This window comes from Equus asinus, chromosome 2 (genome assembly GCF_041296235.1).
Source record: "Equus asinus isolate D_3611 breed Donkey chromosome 2, EquAss-T2T_v2, whole genome shotgun sequence".
In the NCBI taxonomy this organism is placed as follows: domain Eukaryota; kingdom Metazoa; phylum Chordata; class Mammalia; order Perissodactyla; family Equidae; genus Equus; species Equus asinus.
In genome coordinates, this window is record NC_091791.1 from 152,308,106 (window position 1) to 152,331,758 (window position 23,653).

The window sequence follows — 23,653 nt, forward strand, 5'->3', positions numbered from 1 at the left end:
GCGGACTCCCCCATAGCATTGCCACACACCAAGGGTGGGAGTGTGCACTCACCAGTGGAGTGATGGTGGAAACAGGTGACAAGAGCCCTACTCAAGCCCCCTGCGATTACAGCTAAGCCCAGGGGGAATCCCCAGGGTCCTGCACCCACCGGCAGGGAAGGCCTCCGCTCGCCATTAGCAGGGAGGCTCCTCCCAGAATCCAGAACAAAGGGAAGCTCCAGGCGGATTCCCTGGCACAGCACCAGACTGCAAGCTGCTGCTGGGCCCACGGTCTCCAGCACACGGGTCAGTGCAGGGGGTGCCCGGACTTCCCGTGGACGTGCTTGGGGACAGGGTTGGAGCTCCAGCGCCCAGCTCTGTGGTTCGGGGGGAGGCTCCGGGGTCCTGCACCTCCCTGGCAGGGAAAGCCTCTGCTCACCATTAGCTGGGAGGCCTCGCCCAGAATCCAGAACAAAGGGAAGCTCCCAGCGGGTGGATTCCCTGGCACTGCACCAGACCACCAGATGCTGCTGGGCCCATGGTCTCCGGCGCACGGGTCGGTGCAGGGGGTGCCCGGACTTCCCATGCACGTGCTTGGGGACTGGGTGGAGCTCCAACACCCGGCTCTACAGCCCGGGGGGATGCTCCAGGGTCCCGCACCAACCCAGCAGGGAGGCCCCTCCCAGCATTCGGAACACCAGGAAGCTCCCTAGAGCACAATTCCCCACAAGGCAGCAGCTTACAAGCCACCGCCAGGCCCACGGACTCTGGCTGTGTCCCAGACGAGGCAAGGGGCTCCCAGAGATCCCGTGAGAGTGGAGTGGGGCAGAGTGGAGCTCCGGTGAAACGGCTATGTAGCCCAGAGGGGAACTCCAGGTTCCTATAGCAGCCTCAGCTAAAGTCTCTGCACAGCACTAGTGGAGAGGTCCCAACTGGCAATCGCAAGGCGGGAAGGCCCTGGGGCAAAAGTAGCACAGCTAGGTGAGCTAACGACAGACTGCAGAAGATACCCATAGCTCTGCTGGGACCTGTAGTGGACAAGTGTGATCTTGTGGGCTCTGTTAGGGACAAAGTGGCGATTATAGGTGATCCTGCTCCTGGCTGCTGGGAAAGCCCACAACACCGCTGCAGACCACAAGGAGGGAGCGCGTCTAAGCAGGCTGCAGCAGTAGGCATCAGCAGCCTGAGGCCCCCTTGCGACTGCCCCCACAACCGACGAGGGACCCCACAGGACCACTGTGACTACGAGGAGGGGTCCAGGTCCAGTCAGTAACAGCTGACAGGGTTCCTGGTTAGTGCAGTCTAAACAGCTGCTCCCCCCACACCAGTTGCAACAAGTGGAAGCAGTGACTAAACTCTATCTCTGTGCAGAGGCACAAATCCACACCATCAAGCAGTATTAAAAAAATATATTAAGTCTCCAGAACAGAAGGAAAATGATAAGCACCCAGAAAACAACCCCAAAGACAATGAAATCTATAACCTAAATGACGATGATTTCAAAACTGCCATTATTAAAAAGCTCAACGAGTTAAAAGAGAGTTCAGATAGAAAACTCAATGAGTTCAGGAGCTATGTCACAAAGGAGCTTGACGCTATAAAGAAGAACCAATTAGAAATACTGGAGATGAAGAACACAATGGAGGAGATTAAGAAAAATCTGGACTCTCTGAACAGTAGGGTCGATAATATGGAGGACAGAATTAGCAATTTGGAGGATAGGAATATAGAAATGCTGCAGACAGAGGAGGAGAGAGAACTAAGACTAAAAAGAAATGAAGAAACTCTCCGAGAATTATCCGACTCAATTTGGAGATGCAACATAAGGATTATAGGTATACCAGAGGGAGAAGAGAAGGAGAAGGGGGCAGAAGGCCTGTTCAAAGAAATAATAGCTGAGAACTTTCCAAGCTTGGGAAGAGAGATGGAACTTCACGTCACAGAAGCCAATAGATCTCCAAACTTTATTAACGCAAGAAGACCAACCCCAAGGCATATAGTAGTGAAACTAGCAAAAGTCAATGACAAAGAGAAAATACTAAGGGCAGCCAGGCAGAAGAAAACAACTTACAAAGGAAACCCCATAAGGCTATCAGCAGATTTCTCAGGAGAGACCTTACAGGCTAGAAGAGATTGGAATGAAATATTCAAAACTCTGAAGGGTAAAAACCTGCAGCCAAGAATACTCTACCCAGCGAAAATATCCTTCAAATACAATGGAGAAATAAAAACTTTCCCAGATAAACAAAAGTTAAGGGAGTTCATCGCCACAAAATCTCCTCTTCAAGAAATGCTCAGGAAAGGGGCATTCCTGAAAAATCAGAAAAAGGAAAGGGGTTACAAAATCCAGAACAAAGGAGATAAGCAGAAGGACAATAACACAAAGTAACAGCTCTCCATCAGGACAAAATGCAAAAGAACCGGAAAACAAATGATAAAATGGCAACAGTAGGCCCCCACGTTTCAATAATCACTCTAAATGTGAATGAATTGAACTCTGCAATCAAAAGGCACAGAGTGGCAGGATGGATCAAAGAACAAGATCCAAGAATATGCTGCCTCCAGGAAACACACCTCAGCCCCAAAGACAAACAGAGACTCAAAGTGAAGGGATGGAAGACAATACCCCAAGCTAATAATGAACAAAAGAAAGCAGGTGTTGCCATACTTATATCAGACAAAGTAGACTTCAAAGCAAAACAGATAAAGCAAGACAAAGAGGGGCAGTATATAATGATAAAAGGGACGCTCCACCAAGATGACACAACACTTATAAATATATACATACCTAACACAAGAGCACCAAAATTCGTAAAGAAACTTAACAAAACTAAAAGGAGACATCAACAGCAATACAATAATAGTAGCGGACCTCAACACCCCATCAACACCAATGGACAGATCATCCAGAGAGAAAATCAACAAGGAAACTATAGAATTAAATGAAAAATTAGATCAGATGGACCTAATAGATATATATAGGACACTTCATCCAAAAACAGCAGGTTACACATTCTTCTCAAGTGCGCATGGAACATTCTCAAGGATAGACCATATCTTGGGAAACAAAGCAAGCATCAATAAGTTCAAGAGGGTTGAAATAATATCAAGCATCTTTTCTGATCATAATGCTATGAAACTAGAAATCAACTACAAGAATAAAGCTGGGAAAGGGCCAAAAATGTGGAGACTAAACAACATGCTACTGAACAAACAATGGATTATTGAAGAAATCAAACATTATCTGGAGACAAATGAAAATGAAAACACACCGTACCAAATGATTTGGGATGCAGCAAAGGCAGTCCTAAGAGGGAAATTCATTACAATACAGGCTCACCTCAATAAGCAAGAAAAATCTTACATAAACAACCTCAAACGACAGCTAACGGAATTAGAAAAAGAAGAATAAACAAAGCCCAAAGTCAGTAGAAGGAGGGAAATAATAAAAATTAGAGCAGAAATAAATGATATTGAATCAAAAAAGACAGTAGAAAGGATCAATGAAACAGAGTTGGTTCTTTGAAAAAATTAACAAAATCGACAAACCCTTAGCCAGACTCACTTAAAAAATAAAGAGAGAAGTCTCAGATAAATAAAATTAGAAACAAGAGAGGAGAAATCACAATAGATAGCGAAGAAATACAAAGGATCATAAGAAAATACTACAAAAAACTATATGCCAACAAATTGAACAACCTAGAAGAAATGGATAAATTCCTAGCCTCATACAACCTACCCAAACTGAATCAGGAAGAAATAGAGAATCTGAATAGACCAATCACAAGTAAAGAAATAGAAACAGTAATCAAAAACCTCTCCAAAAATAAGAGTCCAGGACCAGACGGCTTCTCTGGAGAATTCTACCAAACATTCAAAGAAGATTTAATACCTATCCTTCTCAAACTGTTCCAGAAAATAGAGGAAGATGGAGCACTCCCTAATACATTCTATGAAGCTAACATCACCCTGATCCCCAAACCTGAAAAGGACAACACAGAGAAGGAAAACTACAGGCCAATATCACTGATGAACATAGATGCAAAAATCCTCAACAAAATTTTGGCAAACCGAATACAGCAATATATCAAAAAGATTATACACCATGATCAAGTGGGATTTATACCAGGGACACAGGGATGGTTCAACATCCGAAAGTCAATCAACGTGATTCACTACATTAACAAAATGAGAAACAAAAACCACATGATCATCTCAATAGATGCAGAGAAAGCATTCGACAAGATCCAACATCCATTTATGATAAAAACCCTCAATAAAATAGGTATAGAAGGAAAGTAGCTCAACATAATAAAGGCCATATATGACAAACCCACAGCCAACATCATACTCAACAGACAAAAACTGAAACCCATCCCTCTCAGAACAGGAACAAGACAAGCGTGCCCACTTTCATCACTCTTATTCAACATAGTACTGGAGGTTTTGGCCAGAGCAATTTGGCAGGAAAAAGAAATAAAAGGAATCCAAATAGGCAAAAAAGAAGTAAAACTCTCGCTGTTTGCAGATGACATGATCTTATACATAGAAAACCCCAAAGAATCCATAGAAAAACTATTAGAAACAATCAACAACTACAGCAAAGTTGCAGGGTATAAAATCAACATACATAAATCAGTAGCATTTCTATATGCTAACAATGAACTAACAGAAAAAGATCTCAAGAACTCAATCCCATTCACGATCACAACAAAAAGAATAAAATACCTTGGGATAAATTTAACCAAGGAAGTGAAAGATCTACACAACGAAAACTACAAGACCTTCTTGAAAGAAATCGACGATGACATAAAGAGATGGAAACACATTCCATGCACATGGATTGGAAGAATAAACATAGTTAAAATGTCCTTTCTACCTAAAGCAATCTACAGATTCAACGCTATCCCAATCAGAATTCCAATGTCATTCTTTACAGAAATTGAACAAAGAATCCTAAAATTCATATGGGGCAACAAAAGACCCCAAATTGCTAAAGCAATCCTGAGAAAGAAGAACAAAGCTGGAGGCATCACAATCCCTGACTTCAAAACATACTACAAAGCTACAGTAATCAAAACAGCATGGTACTGGTACAAAAACAGGTGCACAGATCAATGGAACAGAATTGAAAGCCCAGAAATAAAACCACACATCTATGGACAGCTAATCTTTGACAAAGGAGCTGAGGGCCTACAACGGAGGAAAGAAAGTCTCTTCAACAAATGGTGCTTGGAAAACTGGAAAGCCACATGTAAAAGAATGAAAATCAACCATTCTTTTCCACCATTTACTAAAATAAACTCAAAATGGATCAAAGACCTAAAGATTAGGCCTGAAACAATAAGTCTTCTAGAAGACAATATCGGCAGTACACTCTTTGACATCAGCTTCAAAGGAATCTTTTCGGACACCATAACCCCTCACATGAGGGAAACAATAGAAAGAATAAACAAATGGGACTTCATCAGACTAAAGAGCTTCTTCAAGGCAAGGGAAAACAGGATTGAAACAAAAAAACAGCCCACTAATTGGGAAAAAATATTCACAAGTTATTTATCTGACAAAGGGTTAATCTCCATAATATACAAAGAACTCACACAACTCAACAATAAAAAATCAAACAACCCAATTACAAAATGGGCAGGGGACATGAACAGACATTTCTCCAAAGAAGATATATGGATGGCCAGTAGACACATGAAAAGATGCTCATCATCACTAATCATCAGGGAAATGCAAATCAAAACTACACTAAGATATCACCTTACACCTGTTAGAATGGCAAAAATATCCAAAACCAAGAGTGACAAATGTTGGAGAGGCTGTGGAGAAAAGGGAACCCTCATACACTGTTGGTGGGAATGCAAACTGGTGCAGCCACTATGGAAAACAGTGTGGAGATTCCTCAAAAAGTTAAGAATAGAAATACCTTATGACCCAGCCATCCCACTACTGGGTATCTATCCTAAGAACCTGAAATCAGCAATTCCAAAAGTTCCATGCACCCCTGTGTTCATCACAGCATTATTCACAATAGCCAAGTCATGGAACCAACCTAGGTGCCCAGCAACTGATGACTAGATAAAGAAGATGTGGTATATATATACAATGGAATACTACTCAGCCAAAAAAAAGGACAAAGTCGTCCCATTCACAACAACATGGATAAACCTTGAGGGTATTATGTTGAGTGAAATAAGCCAGACAAAGAAAGACGAACTCTGTATGACTCCACTCATAGGTGGTAGTTAATATATGGACAAAGAGAACTGATCGGTGGTTGCCAGAGGAAAGGGCGGGGGGAGGGCACTAGCAGTGAAGTGGTGTACCTACAACATGACTAATAATGATGTACAACTGTAATTTCACAAGGATGTTAACTTTCATAACCTTAATAAAAAAAAATGTTGGGGAGGGGTCAGTCCAATGGTGTAGTGGTTAAGTTCACGTACTCTGCTTCAGTAGCCCAGGGTTTACAGGTTCATATCAAGCAAAAACAGGAAGATTGGCAACAGACATTAGCTCAGGGCCAATCTTCCTCATTCAAAAAAAATAATACTGGGGAAAGAGAAGCCTCTGAAATTACACACTTCCAAAAACCGACATACAAAAATCTCAACTAGAGTCCACAGTAGTTCAGAAGAATTAGTAATAACTATTATTCACTTAAAGTATACTATGCGCTAGAATGCTTGTACTAAGCCTTCAATACCTCGTTTAATCTTCAAAAAAACCCTCAACATATGGAATAATTTGGATTCTCACATACTCCTCCTAGAGAATCCCACTCCTAGAGAAATTCTCATACATAAGCACCAAGAGACTTAAGAATGTTCAGAGCTGCACTCTTCATAATAATGAACATCTGGAAACAACTCAACTGTCAACGGTAGAATAAACCATAGAGCATTCAGACAGCAGAAAAAAAATGAATGAAACAAAGCTGTATACATTTACATGAGTGAATTTTAAAACAAAGATATAAAGATGAGCAAAATAAGAAAATCTCAGAATATAAAAACATTATCATATATGTGGATATCAGTAACAGACAAAACTTAACAATATATTGCTCCAGGATACATTCATAGGTGGTAAAACTATAAATGCAAAGACTGATTATCAAAAAATTCAGCATAATGGTTGTATCTAGATGGAGGGGTATATGTGGGCCTTCAAAGGTACTGTAATTTCTATTAACCTGGATGGCAGGCACATGGACGGGTGCTTGTATTACTATTACTTTTTTGCTTATACAAATGTTTTATATGTGCTTCTTTTGTATGTGTAATATATTTAATAATTTTTAAAAATGTAAACCCTGCTGGATTGGCATAATGCCAACTTTACAGATAAGAAAAAAAATTATGTAAATTGTCCAAAGTTAATACCACAGCTATAAGTTGCTGAATCAAAACCTGAAATCAAATTTGCCAAATTTCAAAAGCTATGCTCTTTCCTCCATATTATATAACTTCCACTCTACCAACTTGACACTAATACCCATGTATACAACTACTACTAGCACTGGAACTTTGTGACTTAGGTGATTGAGGAACAAATCACCAATCTTTGCTAATAAAAAAATACGCAAATGTAAAGCTACTGATCAACTGGCAACAGAACCAGTGCTATTGTTTTCCAGTGTTAATGATGTTCCTCTTACAACTTTTCACACTCGCAAATACATGGCCACGATTAAAGGTTTAGCTTTACTCAAGCTAACTGACCTGTATTAGAATCAAACCAATTAAATAACCCTACATTTCACTAGCATCTAGCACTAAACAAATGATCCACTGACACCAAGATTTTCAGTTTCTTCATTTATATGTAAGCACTGCTAAAATGCAGCGGAGAGAACGTAAGCTAAGGAATCCTGGAGTTCAAATGCTGAAACTGCCATTTATGAGCTATTTTGACCCTGAGCAAATTACTTCACCTCTTTGAGCCTGTTTTGTATCTCACAAAATGGATGTGTTACCCCCCATATTTGTTTGTTGTCAGAATTAACTGAGATAATACAGGACAAAATTTTTAGGTCACTGCGCTGTATTTCACAGATGGTCAATAAACGTTCATTTCCTTCCTTTATTGTAGGAATGAGAAAGAAAAAACAAATTGAGAAGCAAAAAGCCAGAAAAATAAAAAGAAAGTAGAAGAAACTTTAAGAATAACAGTTTTCTAGGCAAAAATAAGAATAATTTAGTGGAAATAAAGATTTCCCTCCATGAGCAGCAACAGTAAATATAAACAAAATTCAGCTCTCGAGATTCTATTTCCTCTATATTTCTTTGATGAAGATGAGAACTTTAGAGTCATTGAAAGGGAGCATTCCCTCAGAGATCCTATAAGGATTAAGGTTAAATTACAGAGTTTCTGATCTGTTACTTATTTTACTATGTCGAACGATTTTTTCAAATTATAAAACAGCTCAGCAATGTATCACACAGCAGGGATTGTAAACCAAATCCTTTACCTTTTTGATTCAGGAGGCTGTCTCTTCTTTATCATTTCACGGAGCCTTGCAGCTGACTGCAAAATACACAAAACATATACACATAAAAATATTATCTTATAACTCCATAGCTTACCTTTTAAAATATTAAGAATCTGCTACTATAATCACACTAAACTAAGATCTGTTCAGGAAATAAAGATCCCTAAGACATGACACCTGATCTTGGTAGTAGACAGGAGACAAACATACTACAAATAATAAAGGCAAGTATATAATACTCCCTAAAGTACTGACATTCTGATACATTGGAGCAGGTTGCTAATGAGTCTACATTTAATCAAATATACTATTACAAATTAAAAGGTTTAACTTCTTTTATAGGCAATCCTACTTTGACATTTTCCAGAAAAACTCCTATAGGTTATATTCCGTAAATTGTTAATTAAAATGAAATAGGGAGATCCTTTGTCTAAATTTCTGATGAATTTTCAACTGTTAGTGACTCAACAATTTAGTTCCTTACATTAACTCACCCTCCCTCCCCTCAAGATGCAAACACACACTGAGTATTTGGGAATCTGGTATTCAGAAAAATCAATTATTTAACAAAGGTAAGGGTTTGATGTCTTTTGGGGAAAACATCACACACCCTCTAAACAGCTATCCTCCCACACCTAGAAGTTCTACCCTCATTGTGAAGACATCAATGTAAATTATACCTTTAACTATAAAACATTAGCATACTTCTGGCTATTTATACTTAAAGCTTTGCATACAAAGCATATTCCCATCTATTCTTAAAGTTTAAGATTTAAAAAAAACAAACAAACCGTAAAAGCTTGTCCTCTCACTCCTCTACCACATCTCCTTCAAAGCATCCCTCCCAACTTCTCCTTTATCCTTTAGTTTAAAGCAACAGCTTGGAACATACCCTGTTTCTTTGAGTCCAAGACAACCACTCATAAGATACCATTATTTTATATACTACCAAAAGGGGGGAAAAATTGCCAGTTATAGTTTTAGGATGCCAATTTCAAAAATATTAAAATGAAATAAAAATGTCTCAGAACCAATAAAATATGGTAACATCTTTCTATTAAGTGCAAAACCTTCTCCTAATTTTACCCTCCCTCCTCTGACACTGTGAAACTTGATACTATGAGTATTTTATTGACATACTAGAGAGAGGAATGGCATCTTGGTTTTAATTAGAAACTCCACACAAACCTCAGACAACTGAAGAGAAGCAAAGAAGTTTGCATTTTCTGATATGTTCTTCAGCCTCTTCCTTTCGTACGGCGACAATCCTGAAAAATCATCCTATGAAATTACACCAAAAAGATTCTGTTACTTTACATAATCCATAGCAAAAGCACCTCACAAAACTAGGTGTCAAATTCTCTGCATGTATACTTTCCTTCAAATTGCATCTGCTCTATTCATTTCACACTATCTTAGCAAATAGCACATAATCTTTGCTGCATTGGATACTGAGTGAAAGAGTTTGAATTTGGCATGATCACAAGATATCTGTAAGGCTTCCCAATTAAATAACAAGTGCTCTGATATCAGAAGTCAAGTAGTATAATCTAATAGTGAATTATTTCCTATTGGCCATTAATTGTACTCTTACTCAAAGTTATCTTTTTACTAAACAAAAAAAAAAGAACTGAATAACAAAATATTTTAAACTCATTCAAAGAGTTAAGGAAATTCAGAAAGAAGAAAAAAAAATGAGAGATAAACATATGGGCAGAAAAGACAATAAAACTAGAAAATCAATCTTGGAGGTCCAATATCCAACTAAGAGTTGTAGGGGGAAAAAAAGAAGCAGAGAAAATGGAGGAGAGAAAATTATTAGGGAAATAAAACAAGCAAGTGTCTCAGGAAGTTACTATAAGCTGCACTTCACCAAAATGAGAGAATAAACCAAGAAAGAGAAAAAGACAGGATCTAGGCTACAGAAGTTTCAGCACAGGAGAGATAAAAGAGAAATGAAATTCAAAGGAAAATGGGAAAAAGAAGGCCAAAAAGAGTAAAACAGTCCAGAATGACATAGGAAGATGGAGGGCCTCAGGAAGTATTTCACAAAGAAAAAAATACGTATATGAAGCCATTATAATTCTTTGATTTATACTGAGAAATTTTAACAAGTCTGCTAAAGCTTGGGCTGTACCCCATAAGGATGTGGAATGGGAAAGTGTGTGGGAGGGAGACACAGGTGTGTAAAAGGTGTGGTGTAAGTGAAACAAATCCTCATTTTCCACAGTAAATCAACAGGTAAAGTGGGGGGAAAAGCTAAAAAGGCTGAAAGTGCAATTTGCCTATTGAGCAGCAATCACAAAGAGAGGTATATGGCATAAATTTGCTGGCTGTTTTGATTTGTTTCTGTGTATATGCGTGTGCACATATGGAATTACCTCTGTGTGAGTATATATGTACATATACACATGTAGAATTACATGATTAAACATGTATGTACATGTATTACTTTGACCAAAATAAAGATTTTTCTCACACACACACAAAATAATAGTGATGGCAAAAGTGAAACGTTATTTTGTCACTGCCTTTAAAACCGCTTCTCAGGGAAAAACATTATCGCCATCATCAAAGACTTCCTAAGAATCTATTTCAAAATGCTGCATTCTGAGAGTAAAGGAACAAATTTAAATGATTCTATTTACCACAGAAAAAATTAAAATTTACTAAGAAAAATCATCAGATAGTTTTTCTAAGAGGTATATGTAATCCAAACTATTCTCACCCATTACCTACCTCTCAAAAACTTGCAACATGAGCAAGACCAAGCAAACAACATCAGAAAAAGTGGGCTCTCAAAGCAAACATATTATAGGAAATAGAAATTAAAAAAAAAAACACTATCTTCAGAGACAATTGAAAAGTTACTGCATCCACAAAACAAGAAAGGGATGCAATGTTTACAAATAAATCAAAGAAAAAAAATAAATGGAATTAAAAATGTGCTTGATGCCAAAATTCACAAGCTATATGAATCCATTTATATAACATTCTCAAAATGACAAACTTGCAGAGACAGAAAACAAATTAGTGGTTGCCAGGGGTTAAGGATGGTGAGAGGGAGGGTGGTGGGCATAACTATAAAAAGGTAACCTAAGGGACATCTCTGTGGAGATGGAATAGTTCTGTATCTTGATTGTGCTGGTGGTTACATGAATCTACACATGTGATAAAATGATAAAGAACTATACACACACCTTGTACCAATGTAAATTTCCTGGTTTTGATATTGTAATATAGTTATATAAGATGTACCCATTGGGAAAAAGTGGGTGAAGGGTACATGAGACCTCTCTGTACTATTTCTGCAAATTGCTATGAACCTATAATCACCTTGAAATAAAAGTTTTTTAAAAATAGACATTTCTCGGGGCCAGCCCCATGATGTAGTGGTTAAGTTCAGAGTGCTCTACTTCGGCAGCCCAGGTTCATGGGTTCAGATCCCCAGCGCAGACATATACCACTTGTCAGCCATGCTATGGCAGCAACCCACATACAAAATAGAGGAAGACTGGCACAGATGTTAGCTCAGGGCTAATCTTTCTCAAGCAAAAAAAAAAAAAAGGAAGATTGGCAACAGATGTTAGCTCAGGGTGAATCCTCCTCAGCAAAAAAAAAAAAAAAATATATATATATATATATATATATATATATATATACATTTCTCACAGCTAACATCATACTTAATGGTGAAAGACTGAAAGCTTTTCCCCTAAGGTCAAGAACAAGACAAATATGTCTCCTCTCATCACTTCTATTCAACATAGAGCTGAAGGTTCTAGCCAACACAATTTAGGCAAAAAATGAAATAAAAGATATCCAGATTAGAAAGAAGAAATAAAACTATCTTAATTGCCAATGACATGATCTTATAAATAGAAAGTCTTAAAGAATCCACACCAAAAAAAATTAGAATAAGTGACCTCAGCAAAGTTGCAAGACATAAGACCAATATACAAAAATCAGTTTTATTTGTAGTACACTAGCAATGAACAATCAGAAAATGAAATTAAAAGAACAATACCATTATAATAGTATAAAAAATAATAATATCCTTTGGAATAAATTTAATCAAAGAAGTGCGAGGCTTGTACGCTGAAAACTACAAAATAATGAAGGAAATTAAAGAAGACCTAAGTAAATGAAAAGACATCCATGTTCACAGGTTGGAAGACCTAATATTGCTAAAATGGCAATACTCCCCAAATTGATCTAGAGATCCAATGCAATCTCTATCAAAACCGTAAATGCCATTTTTGCAGAAATGGACAAGCTAAAACTCATATGGAAACACAAGAGACCCAGAGTAGCCAAAACAATTTGAAAAAGAACCAAGTTATAGGACTCATACTTCTGATTTCAAAACTTACTACAAAGCTACAGTAATTAAAACAATTAAAACTGGCATAAGGATAGCATATAGATCAATGGAATAAAACTGAGAGTCTAAAAATAAACCTATACACCTATGGTGAGTTTATTTTCAACAAGGCAGCCAAGACCATTCAATGGGAAAGAATAGTCTTGCCAATCATTGGTTCTGAGAAAAATAGATATCCACATGCTAAAGTATGAATCTGGACCCTTATCTCACATCATATACAAAAATTAACTCAAAATGGATCAAAGATGTAAACGTAAGAGTTAAAACTAGGAAATTCTTAGAAGGAAATACAGGTGTAAATCTTCATAACCCTGGGTTAGGCAGTGGTTCTTAGATATGACTCCAAAGCAAAAGCAACAAAAGAAAAAATTGATAGGGGGCCGGCAACGTTGTCTAGTGGTTAAGTTTGGCACACTCCACTTCAGCGGCCCAGGTTTGGTTCCCAGGCAAGGTCCTACACCACGTTTCCACAGCCATGCTATGGCAGCAATCCACATACTAAATAGAGGAAGACTGGCACAGATGTTAGATCAGGGAGAAACTTCCTCAAGCAAAAAGAGGAGAATTGGTAACAGATGTTAGCTCAGGAAGAATCTTCCTCAGCAAAAAGAAAAAAAATTGATAAACTGGACTTAAAATTAAAATTTTTTAATTAAAAATAGGTTAAAATTAAAAACTTCTGTATGTCAAAGGACATTATCAAGAAAGTGAAAAGACAGTAATAATGGCATAGTGCCCAGAATATATAAAGAACTCTTACAATTCAATAATAAAAAGACAACTTAAGTTTTTAAATGTGCAAAGGAGCTGAATAGACATTTCTCCAAAGTACAAATGGCCAATAAGCACATGTAAAGATGCTCAACAATATTAGTCATTAGAAAAAGGCCAACAAAAATCACAAGGAGGGGGACCACCCCAGTGGCGCAATGGTTAAGTTCACACATTCTGCTTCAGCAGCCTGGGGTTCGCTGGTTCGGATCCCGGGTGCAGACATGGCACCACTTGGCAAACCATGCTGTGGCAGGCATCCCACATTTAACGTAGAGGAAGATGGGCACGGATGTTAGCTCAGGGCCCATCTTCCTCAGCAAAAAAAAGAGGAGGACTGGTAGCAGATGTTAGCTCAGGGCTAATCTTCCTCAAAAAAAAAAAAAATCACAAGGAAATACCACTTCACATCCACTAGGATGGCTATAATAAAAAACACAAACAATTAAGGACATGATGTGAAGTGAAATAAACTAGTCACAAAAAAGACAAATACCATATGATTCCGCTTATATGACGTACCTATAGTAGTCAAATTTATAGACAAAGGTAGTTGCCAGGAGCTAGCAGGAAGGGAGCAATGGGTTGTTTAATGGTTTCAGTACTGCAAGATGAAAAGTTCTGGAGATTGGTTTCACAACAATGTAAAGGTACTTAACACCACTGAACTGTACACTTACAAATATTTAAGACGGTAAATTTTACATTGTGTATTTTACCATAATTAAAATTGTTTTAATTTTTTAAAAAGACAAACAATAACAAGTATTGGCAAGGGCAGAGAGAAACTGGACCCCTAACACATTGCTGGTGGTACGTGAAAAATGGTGCAGCCAGTTTGAAAAACAATTTGACAGTTCTTTAAATAGTTAAGCCCAGAGTTACCATATGAGCCAGCAATTTCACTCCTAGGTATATACCCAAGAGAATGGAAACCCTATGTTCACACAAAATCTCATAAGTAAATGCTCATGGCAGCACTATTCATAATAGTGAAAAAGTGGAAACAACCCAAATGTCCATCAGTTGACAAAAGGATAAACAAAATGTGGTATATCCATACAACGAATTATTATTCAGCCATTAAAAGGAATGAAGAGCCAGCCCTGATGGTCTAGTGGTTAAAGTTCGGCACACTCACCACTCTGGCAGCCTGGGTTCAGTTTCCGGTCGCAGAGCCATACCACCAGCTTGTCAGTTGCCATGCTGTGGCAGTGGCTCACATAAAAGAACCAGAAGGACTTACAGCTAGGATATACAACCATGCACTGGGGCTTTGGGGAGAAGAAAAAATAAAATAAAAGGAATAAATTACCAATACACGCTACAACATGAATGAACCTTGAAAACATTAAGTGAAAGAAGCCAGACATAAAAAGCCACATATTATATGATTCCATTTATATGAAACGTCCAGGGGCCTGCCCCGTAGCCGAGTGGTTGAGTTCGTGCGCGCCACTGCAGCAGCCCAGGGTTTCGCCGGTTTGAATCCTGGGTGCAGACATGGCACCGCTCATCAAGCCATGCTGAGGCGGTGTCCCACATGCCACAACTGGAAGAACCTACAACTAAAATATACAACTATGTACCAGGGGGCTTTGGGAAGAAAAAAGAAAAAAAAAAGAAAAGAAAATTGAAATGTCCAAAATAGGTAAATACAGAGACAAAAAGTAGATTAGTGTTTTCCAAGGCTGGAAGTAGGAGGGGTTGGCAGTGACTGCTGAGTATGGGATTTCTTTTTAGACTGTTGGAAATGTTCTGGAAATGGCTGGTGGTGATGGTTACACAACCTTGTATATATATAGTAAAAACCACAAAATTGCATACTTTTAAATAGTAAATTTTGTTAGGTAAATTATATCTCAATAAAAAATAAATCGGACCAGTGGCATAGTAGTTAAGTTTGCACCCTCTGCTTCAGTGGCCCAGGGTTTGCAGGTTCAGGTCCCGGATGCAGACCTAGCACCACTCATCAAGCTGTGCTGGGGTAGCATCCCACATAAAACAGAGGAAGATTGGCACAGACATTAGCTCAGCAACAATCTTCCTCAAGCAAAAAAAGGAAGATTGGCAACAGATGTTAGCTCAGGGCCAATCTTCCTCATAAATAAATAAATAAATGCCTGATGAGAAAACTAAATATTTGCCTCATCTCAAAGCATCTCTCTTAAAATATTAGTAACTACTGGGCTAGCCCCAGTGGCCTAGTGGTTAAGTTCAGTGTACTCTGCCTCAGCAGCCCAGGTTCAGTTCCTGGGCACAGACCTACACCACTTGTCTGTCAGTGGCCAAGCTGTTGTGGCAGCTCACATACAAAACAAAGAAGATTAGGGCTGGCCTGGCAGCACAGTTGTTAAGTTTGTGCACTCCACTTCGGCAGCCCACGGTTCACTGGTTTGCATCCCGGGCACAGACCTATGCACACTTGTCAAGTGATACTGTGGCAGGCATCTCACATAAAATGGAGGAAGATGGGTACAGATGTTATTCTAGGGCCAATCTTCCTCAGAAAAAAAAGAATAAAACATTTTTTTTAAAAAGAGGAAGATTGGCAACAGCTGTTAGCTCTGGGCAAATCTTCCTCAGCAAAAAATAATATTACTAAGTACAAAGAGAACAATAGTAAGTTTACATTAGAGAATCCTGGCAGACACTACCTTAGCCAAGTGATCAAAGTTGACACCACCAGTAAAATATATCAACATCATGTACACCCTGATATGATGCACTGAGGAGGGCACATTCACTTCTGCAGTATCCTCCCCAAAAATCCAAAACCTTAATCTAGTCATGAGAAAACAGCAGACAAACCCAAATTGAGGGACACTATACAAAATAACTGTCCAGTACTCTTCAAAAGTGTCAAGGTCACTAACACATTCTATGAGGCCAACATCACGCTGATACCAAAACCTGACAAGGACAGCACGAAAAAAGAGAACTACAGGCCAACATCACTGATAAACATAGATGCAAAAATTCTAAACAAAATTTTGGTAACCAGAATTCAGCAATTCAACAAAAGGATCATACATCATGATCAGGTGGGATTCATACCAGGGACACAGGGATGGTTCAACATCCGCAAATCAATCAACGTGATACACCACATCAACAAACTGAGGAATAAAAACCACATGATCATCTCAATAGATGCAGAGAAGGCATTTGACAAGATCCAACAGCCATTTATGATAAAAACTCTGAACAAAATGGGCATAGAAGGAAACTACCTCAACATGATAAAGGCCATATATGACAAACCCACAGCCAACATCATACTCAATGGGCAAAAACTGAACACCATCCCCCTGAAAACAGGAACAAGACAAGGATGCCCTCTATCACCACTCTTATTTAACATAGTACTGGAGGTCCTGGCCAGAGCAATCAGGCAAGAAAAAGGAATAAAAGGAATCCAAATAAGGAGGGAAGAAGTGAAACTCTCACTGTTTGCAGACGACATGATCTTATATATAGAAAACCCCAAAGAATCCATTGGAAAACTGTTAGAAGTAATCAACAACTACAGCAAAGTTGCAGGGTATAAAATCAATTTGCATAAATCAGTAGCATTTCTATACTCCAGTAATGAACCAACAGAAAAAGAACTCAAGAACACAATACCATTCACAATCGCAACAAAAAGAATAAAATACCTTGGGGTAAATTTAACTAAGGAAGTGAAGGACCTATATAATGAAAATTACAAGGCCTTTCTGAGAGAATTGGATGACGACATAAGGAGATGGAAAGACATTCCATGTACATGGATTGGAAGAATAAACATAGTTAAAATGTCCTTTCTACCTAAAGCAATCTACAGATTCAACGCCATCCCAATCAGAATCCCAATGACATTCTTTATAGAATTAGAACAAAGAATCCTAAAATTCATATGGGGCAACAAAAGACCCCGAATTTCCAAAGCAAGCCTGAGAAAAAAGAACAAAACGGGAGGCATCACAATCCCTGACTTCAAAACATACTACAAAGCTACAGTAATCAAAACAGCATGGTACTGGTACAAAAACAGGTGCACAGATCAATGGAACAGAAGTGAAAGCCCAGAAATAAAACCACACATCTATGGACAGATTATCTTTGACAAAGGAGCTGAGGGCATACAATGGAGAAAAGAAAGTCTTTTCAACAAATGGTGCTGGGAAAACTGGAAAGCCACATGTAAAAGAATGAAAATTGACCATTCTTTTTCACCATTCACCAAAATAAACTCAAAATGGATCAAAGACCTAAAGGTGAGACCTGAAACCATAAGGCTTCTGGAAGAAAACGTAGGCAGTACACTCTTTGACATCAGTATTAAAAGGATCTTTTTGCACACCATGCCTTCTCAGAGAAGGGAAACAATAGAAAGAATAAACAAATGGGACTTCATCAGACTAAAGAGCTTCTTCAAGGCAAATGAAAACAGGATTTAAACAAAAAAACAACCCACTAACTAGGAAAAAATATTTGCAAGTCATATATCTGACAAAGGCTTAATATCCATAATATAAAGAACTCTTGCAACTCAACAACAAAACATCAAACAACCCAATCAAAAAATGGGCAGGAGACATGAACAGACATTTCTCCAAAGAAGATATACGGATGGCCAATAGGCACATGAAAAGATGCTCATCATCGCTGATCATCAGGGAAATGCAAATCAAAACTACCCTAAGATATCACATTACACCCGTTAGAATGACAAAAATATCTAAAACTAATAGTAACAAATGTTGGAGAGGTTGTGGAGAAAAAGGAACCCTCATACACTGTTGGTGGGAATGCAAACTGGTGCAGCCACTATGGAAAACAGTATGGAGATTCCTCAAAAAATTAAAAAAAGAACTACCATACGATCCAGCTATCCCACTACTGGGTATGTATCCAAAGAGGTTGAAGTCAGCAATCCCAAAAGTCCTATGCACCCCAATGTTCATTGCAGCATTATTTACAATAGCCAAGACATGGAAGCAACCTAAGTGCCCAGCAACAGACGAATGATAAAGAAGATGTGGTACATATATACAATGGAATACTACTCAGCTGTAAAACAGAACAAAATCATTCCATTTGCAATAACATGGATGGACCTTGAGAGAATTATGTTAAGTGAAATAAGCCAGCGAGAGAAGGATAATCTGTGTATGACTCCACTCCTATGAGGAATTTAAAATTATGGACTAAGAACAGTTTAGTGGATACCAGGGGAAAGGTGGGGTGGGGGTGGGCACAAAGGGTGAAGTGGTGCACCTACAACATGACTGACAAACATTAATGTACAACTGAAATTTCACAAGATTGTAACCTATCATTAACTCAATTAAAAAAAAAGTGTCAAGGTCACGAAAGACTGAGGAACTGTCACAGACTAGAGGAGACTACAGAGACATGACAACTAAATGCACTGTGCAATCCTCGACTGGAAACTGGAATAGAAAAAGGACATTAGTAGAAAATCTGGTAAAATCCTTATAAAATCTGTACTTTTGTTAACAGTATTGTACCAAGCTAAACTTCTTAGTTTGATAAACATTCTATGATTATATCTGCTATTAACATAAGAGGAAGCTGGGTGAAAGATATACAGGAATTCTCTCTACGATATTTGCAACTCTTCTGTAAGCCTAAATTTTTCTCAGAATTTAAAAAAATTAATGTTAAGAAATGCCTTATGAAGTTAAAATATTTAATACAAGGGCTGAGAGATAAAATTTAGTAAATTTCCCAGAAAATAGAATAAAATTCTAAACTCAAAGGCCAAGACACTTGTTTGTGATGTGACAAAAACCTTATTTCATGTGGAAAGAAAGAAACTTTGGAAACTAAATACCGTTCCTAAAGCATGGCACCACAAAGCCTTAATCATTTTACTCCAAAAAGATAATTAACTAAAGGGGAGAGACAAAAGAATGAAATGTTCTATAAAAGATGTTAGATCTTTCAGTTTGTCCTAAGACAACATGCTGCGCATTTATGACTCTTCTTGACTATCTCCAGTACTCACTGCCTCATGTTCTAATTTCTGACCCTATTTCCTTATAGCAAACTAAAATCTGTTTTACATTAGCCTCATATACTTAAAATTTACAGTCTAAGAGGTCATATCCAGTGGTTCTCAAAGTGCAGTTCTGGACCAACAGCGTCAGGTCTCTAGGAAACGTGTGTTAGACATGCAAATTCTATACCCAACTCCCAAACTTCTGGATCAGACACTCTGGTGGTGGAGCCCTGCGATGGAGTTTTAACAAGACCTCCAGGTAATTCTGATACGGGCTAAAGTTTGAGAACAACTGATCTAATCCAATCCCCTCACTGTAGACATGATTTACTTAAAGGCACAAGGTTTCTTAGAAGAGGCCATACCTAAAACCTAGGCTTCCAACCCCCAGTCCAATGCAGTCATGACCTACCCCACACTGTCCACCAAAGGTGCTAATTCTTACCTCTGGGACAATAAAGCACAAACTGAATTCCTATTTCATAACAATACCACCTCAATTATCGGATCTCCCTTTCCCTACCATCATTTTCTGTTCCCCTAGTTCCATCAACTTTTTGTCATGTGGTATGGTTTTATCTTGTCTTAAATAAAACGTGTCACTTTAAATGAAGTACAACACTCCTGGGAGCAATAGAAACCAAAAGAGTTAGATGCCTAATTCCTTAAACTGATTCAAACTATTATTCTAAATAGAACTAATAAGTGTTTCTCATGTATCCTCTTTATGCCATCATTTGTCTCCTTTTTGTATTTAACGGAAATATTATTCAGCACATCAAAGCAATCAATTAATGATGATTTTCCTACCCTGACATCAAGAGTCACTCAAATGCCATTACGTCCCACAGGTCAACTTCTTCTGGTATATTGTGTATAATATGTAAGGTAAGCAAGACACCATAAAGTATGAGTAAACTCAAAAATATATGCAAAAACCGAGAGGAAGAAAAAGGGAAGCAGAGTGAAGATTAAGTCAGTCCTCTCCTTGACAAATCAAAACCAAGAGCAAAATTAACTCAAGGAAGTTATCTGTTAAACATTTAAAAAACAAAATTGCAATCAAACATAAATGAGGTAAAACAATTTGTTTGAGATAGACAGAGCCCTGGTAACCTTCACTTATCAGAACTTCAAATTTTAAGACAAGAAAAATTTGAATAAGCTACTAATTAGATTTCTTACCAGGCCTGGTGTGGTATCTTCATCACTGTCTCCATCCTGAGTGCTTTCCATATCAACACTGAGAAGCACTGTATCTGAAGTGCTCTTGTGCCCTTGCTTGTTACTTTCAGTATGAACATCTAAGGATGATTTTTGCAAAGTGGATTCCGCCTTAGAAGATGTGGCTTCCATCTTTGGAGTTAAAATTCTTCTGCAATTTTTCTTTACTTCAGTCTTCTTGGATTTCTTACACAGCACTTCATTGTTAGAATTCTTATCTAACAGGGATTTGGGGCACTTAAGTTGGTCTGACTTGTAATTGCTGAGTGAAAAGGGGACAAGACACACCTTAGCTGTTTTTCCTAAAACTGTAGTGTGTACTGGTCTTGGCGAAACAAAATCGATGTTTTGGTTTTCTTTATATTCATTCACCTATTCAGGTCAATAAAGGAAAATAGAAAGTATTAGAATCCCAGATCCTATGTCTTTTCTTACAGATCTGTGTAAATAAGTCTAACTCCTATTTCATAATAACAACATAAATCCAAACTGATAGCCTGTAAGTTAACTTTTTTCCATCCAAAATCTAGATACCTAATTCATAACCTGAACATAATTATTTATTATACTGGGCACATTTCTTGCCCATATGAGTCGGCCAGATCAATAATAATAACGACTACAATTTGCATCTAAGGAGACAACTCCAACTGTCAGATTCTGAGTAAACAGAATAGTTTCAAGAGTGGAAGCTGACAGTGATGCAAAACCAAATACAGCCTCCCTAACCCCATCCTGCCGCCATTTCTGGGATTACTGAAGAACCTTCCTCATAGTCTCTAGTCTCATAGAGGAAAACCAGGGCAGGGATCCCCGCTTATCTTTTTAAGCAACACCCCGAAAAACTCTTTAAGCTGAGGGATGCCCCAAAGAGGGAAAAATCTTTTTGGAGTTGGGAGGTGCCGGGTGCCAAGTCTTGGTGACCTCCCGGGCCTGTGCCCGGCAGATCCCTCTCAAAGACTGAGGCAGGAGCACACCCGAAAGCGACAAGCCCTTTCTCACCTTCACCTGGAGTCGCTGTCTGGAGCCCGCCGTCTCCTCAGCCGCTGAGCACGACCCGGACATCTTTCCCCCGCTTAGCGGCTGGTGTCTTCCCGCCAAGATTACGGCGGGAGGCGGGGGCGGGAGGGAGCGGGAGGGGCGGAGCCCGGGCCGGCGCCGGCGGCTCAGAGCCCAGCTGGTCACGGGGGGGAAGGGGCACACGGGCGTTACGGTCGTCCCTTAAGGAGCCAAGCCTACCAGCCCCATGCCAAACTCCAATTCTTTAGGGATGCGAAGGGACCAAATCGACATGTTTACCTTGGATGTCGGTGATTTTGATGTTGCTGATGCCAGTATCTCACTTTGAAAAACACTGGCGCTTCTGCTGAGGATAAACCACCTGGCCTTACAACGTGAGGCTGGAAAAGATACAGACGCACTTAGACGCTGTATAGAGAGGAAAGGAAATCGAAATCAACATGCAGCCTTGGCCCCCTAGTTCCTTATAACCCCATCACCAGAAAATTATGCCCTATGGTTACCATATTATCTTCTTCCGAAGAAGGGAAGCATTATTGATTTTTTTCAAGAGCTGATAACTTAAGCTAGTTAAAATTCCACCTCGTCATCTGTCCACCAGTTAACTAAGATCTTAATGATGAACTTACAAAGCCCAAAGGCTGGGAAAAAGTTGTGAATCAAATAATTTTGTATCACGAAGTAACATAAATAAGATTTTAGTGCATTGTATTTCTTATAGTCACAGCCATATTAAATCTTTTTTTTTTTTTTCTCCTATTCTCTGGGTTGCTGTGAGCCAAAACAATTGCCTTCCCATCACATTTACTCCCTCTGGACAGCACAGTTTTGCAGCTGATAAATTCATAATATAAATTTCTATCTACTCTATTTTTAAGGTCCTTTTCGTTCTAGCCCAAAACTGCTCCCTTGGTTGGTTACTTGGGTCCTCCACTGTTCCTTTTATTTCTTCTCCTGGCCTAGGCCCAATTTTAGAACACAGGTGAAATAACTTGAGAACTAATCCTATTAACAGCACCTTCCAGGCCCTCCTTGATCTGGTACCTGCCAAACTTTCACCACTACTTAACTGAAAAATTACGGACAAAATCAAACCTCATAGTGTCTCATATATACGCTATTTCTGGACTTCAAGACTGCTCATGCTGTCCCTTCTCTCCTAACCACAGCAGTTATAAAACTCTTTCTACGGTGAAATGTGTTCTGACTTCCAATTAGCCAGTGTTTCTTATTCAACCCACCGAGTAAATTGCAATTGCTTCTATTACGATTCTATAAGCCCTTGAAGACTTCCTAAATAAAACCCAAGCTTCTTGAGGACATGAGCCTTTTAACAATATTCCTTACTCCTTACAGAGAGCTAAGCAGTTAACACAGTAAGTACTTAATAATTACTTTTACACTTACATACACTTTCCAGTTGGAATATGTTTTAATAGGTGGTCTCCAGAAACTGAAGGAACTGGAAAGCCTAAAAACAGTGTTCGGATTTCAGGCGTTGTCCCAAGCCCTCTGGAGGATTTTTTTTTCCGCAACTGGCCTAAATCACCACGACCTGCCCTCGCGTGACCAAAAATAGCGCACCAAAACCCACTCAGCCTCATCAACTAAGCTAATCAGGTACTATTAGCAGGATTTCTATTCCGATTAAACTCTAATTCTGAGCTTTCAACAGTCTGGACAAACTGCCCTTCACTATCTTCACAGTTTCTTATTCATCACTATCCCATTTTCCTCGGCTTCAAACCAAGCTAAGAAG

At 38.8% G+C, this 23,653-nt stretch overlaps 1 protein-coding gene across 6 annotated transcripts in view; it reads right to left on the reverse strand.

The window, feature by feature from the left end:
- WDR76 (WD repeat domain 76) overlaps positions 1 to 23,653 on the reverse strand; it is a 63,704-nt gene that overhangs the window by 39,859 nt on the left and 192 nt on the right. The window contains exons 2-7 of one of the 6 annotated variants that reach the window (XM_044765003.2): positions 23,302 to 23,365; positions 22,174 to 22,302; positions 21,877 to 22,051; positions 20,836 to 21,246; positions 9,671 to 9,763; positions 8,462 to 8,517 (exon numbers count right to left, since the gene is read on the reverse strand). In XM_044765003.2, the coding sequence (XP_044620938.1) occupies positions 8,462 to 8,517; positions 9,671 to 9,763; positions 20,836 to 21,246; positions 21,877 to 21,939 (623 nt within the window). In that variant the 5' untranslated portion in view covers positions 21,940 to 22,051; positions 22,174 to 22,302; positions 23,302 to 23,365. Of the gene's footprint in view, positions 1 to 8,461; positions 8,518 to 9,670; positions 9,764 to 20,835; positions 21,247 to 21,876; positions 22,052 to 22,173; positions 22,303 to 23,301; positions 23,638 to 23,653 lie in introns of those variants that run through there. The other 5 variants (XM_044765004.2, XM_070502400.1, XM_044764999.2 and 2 more) reach the window with 5 other exon arrangements.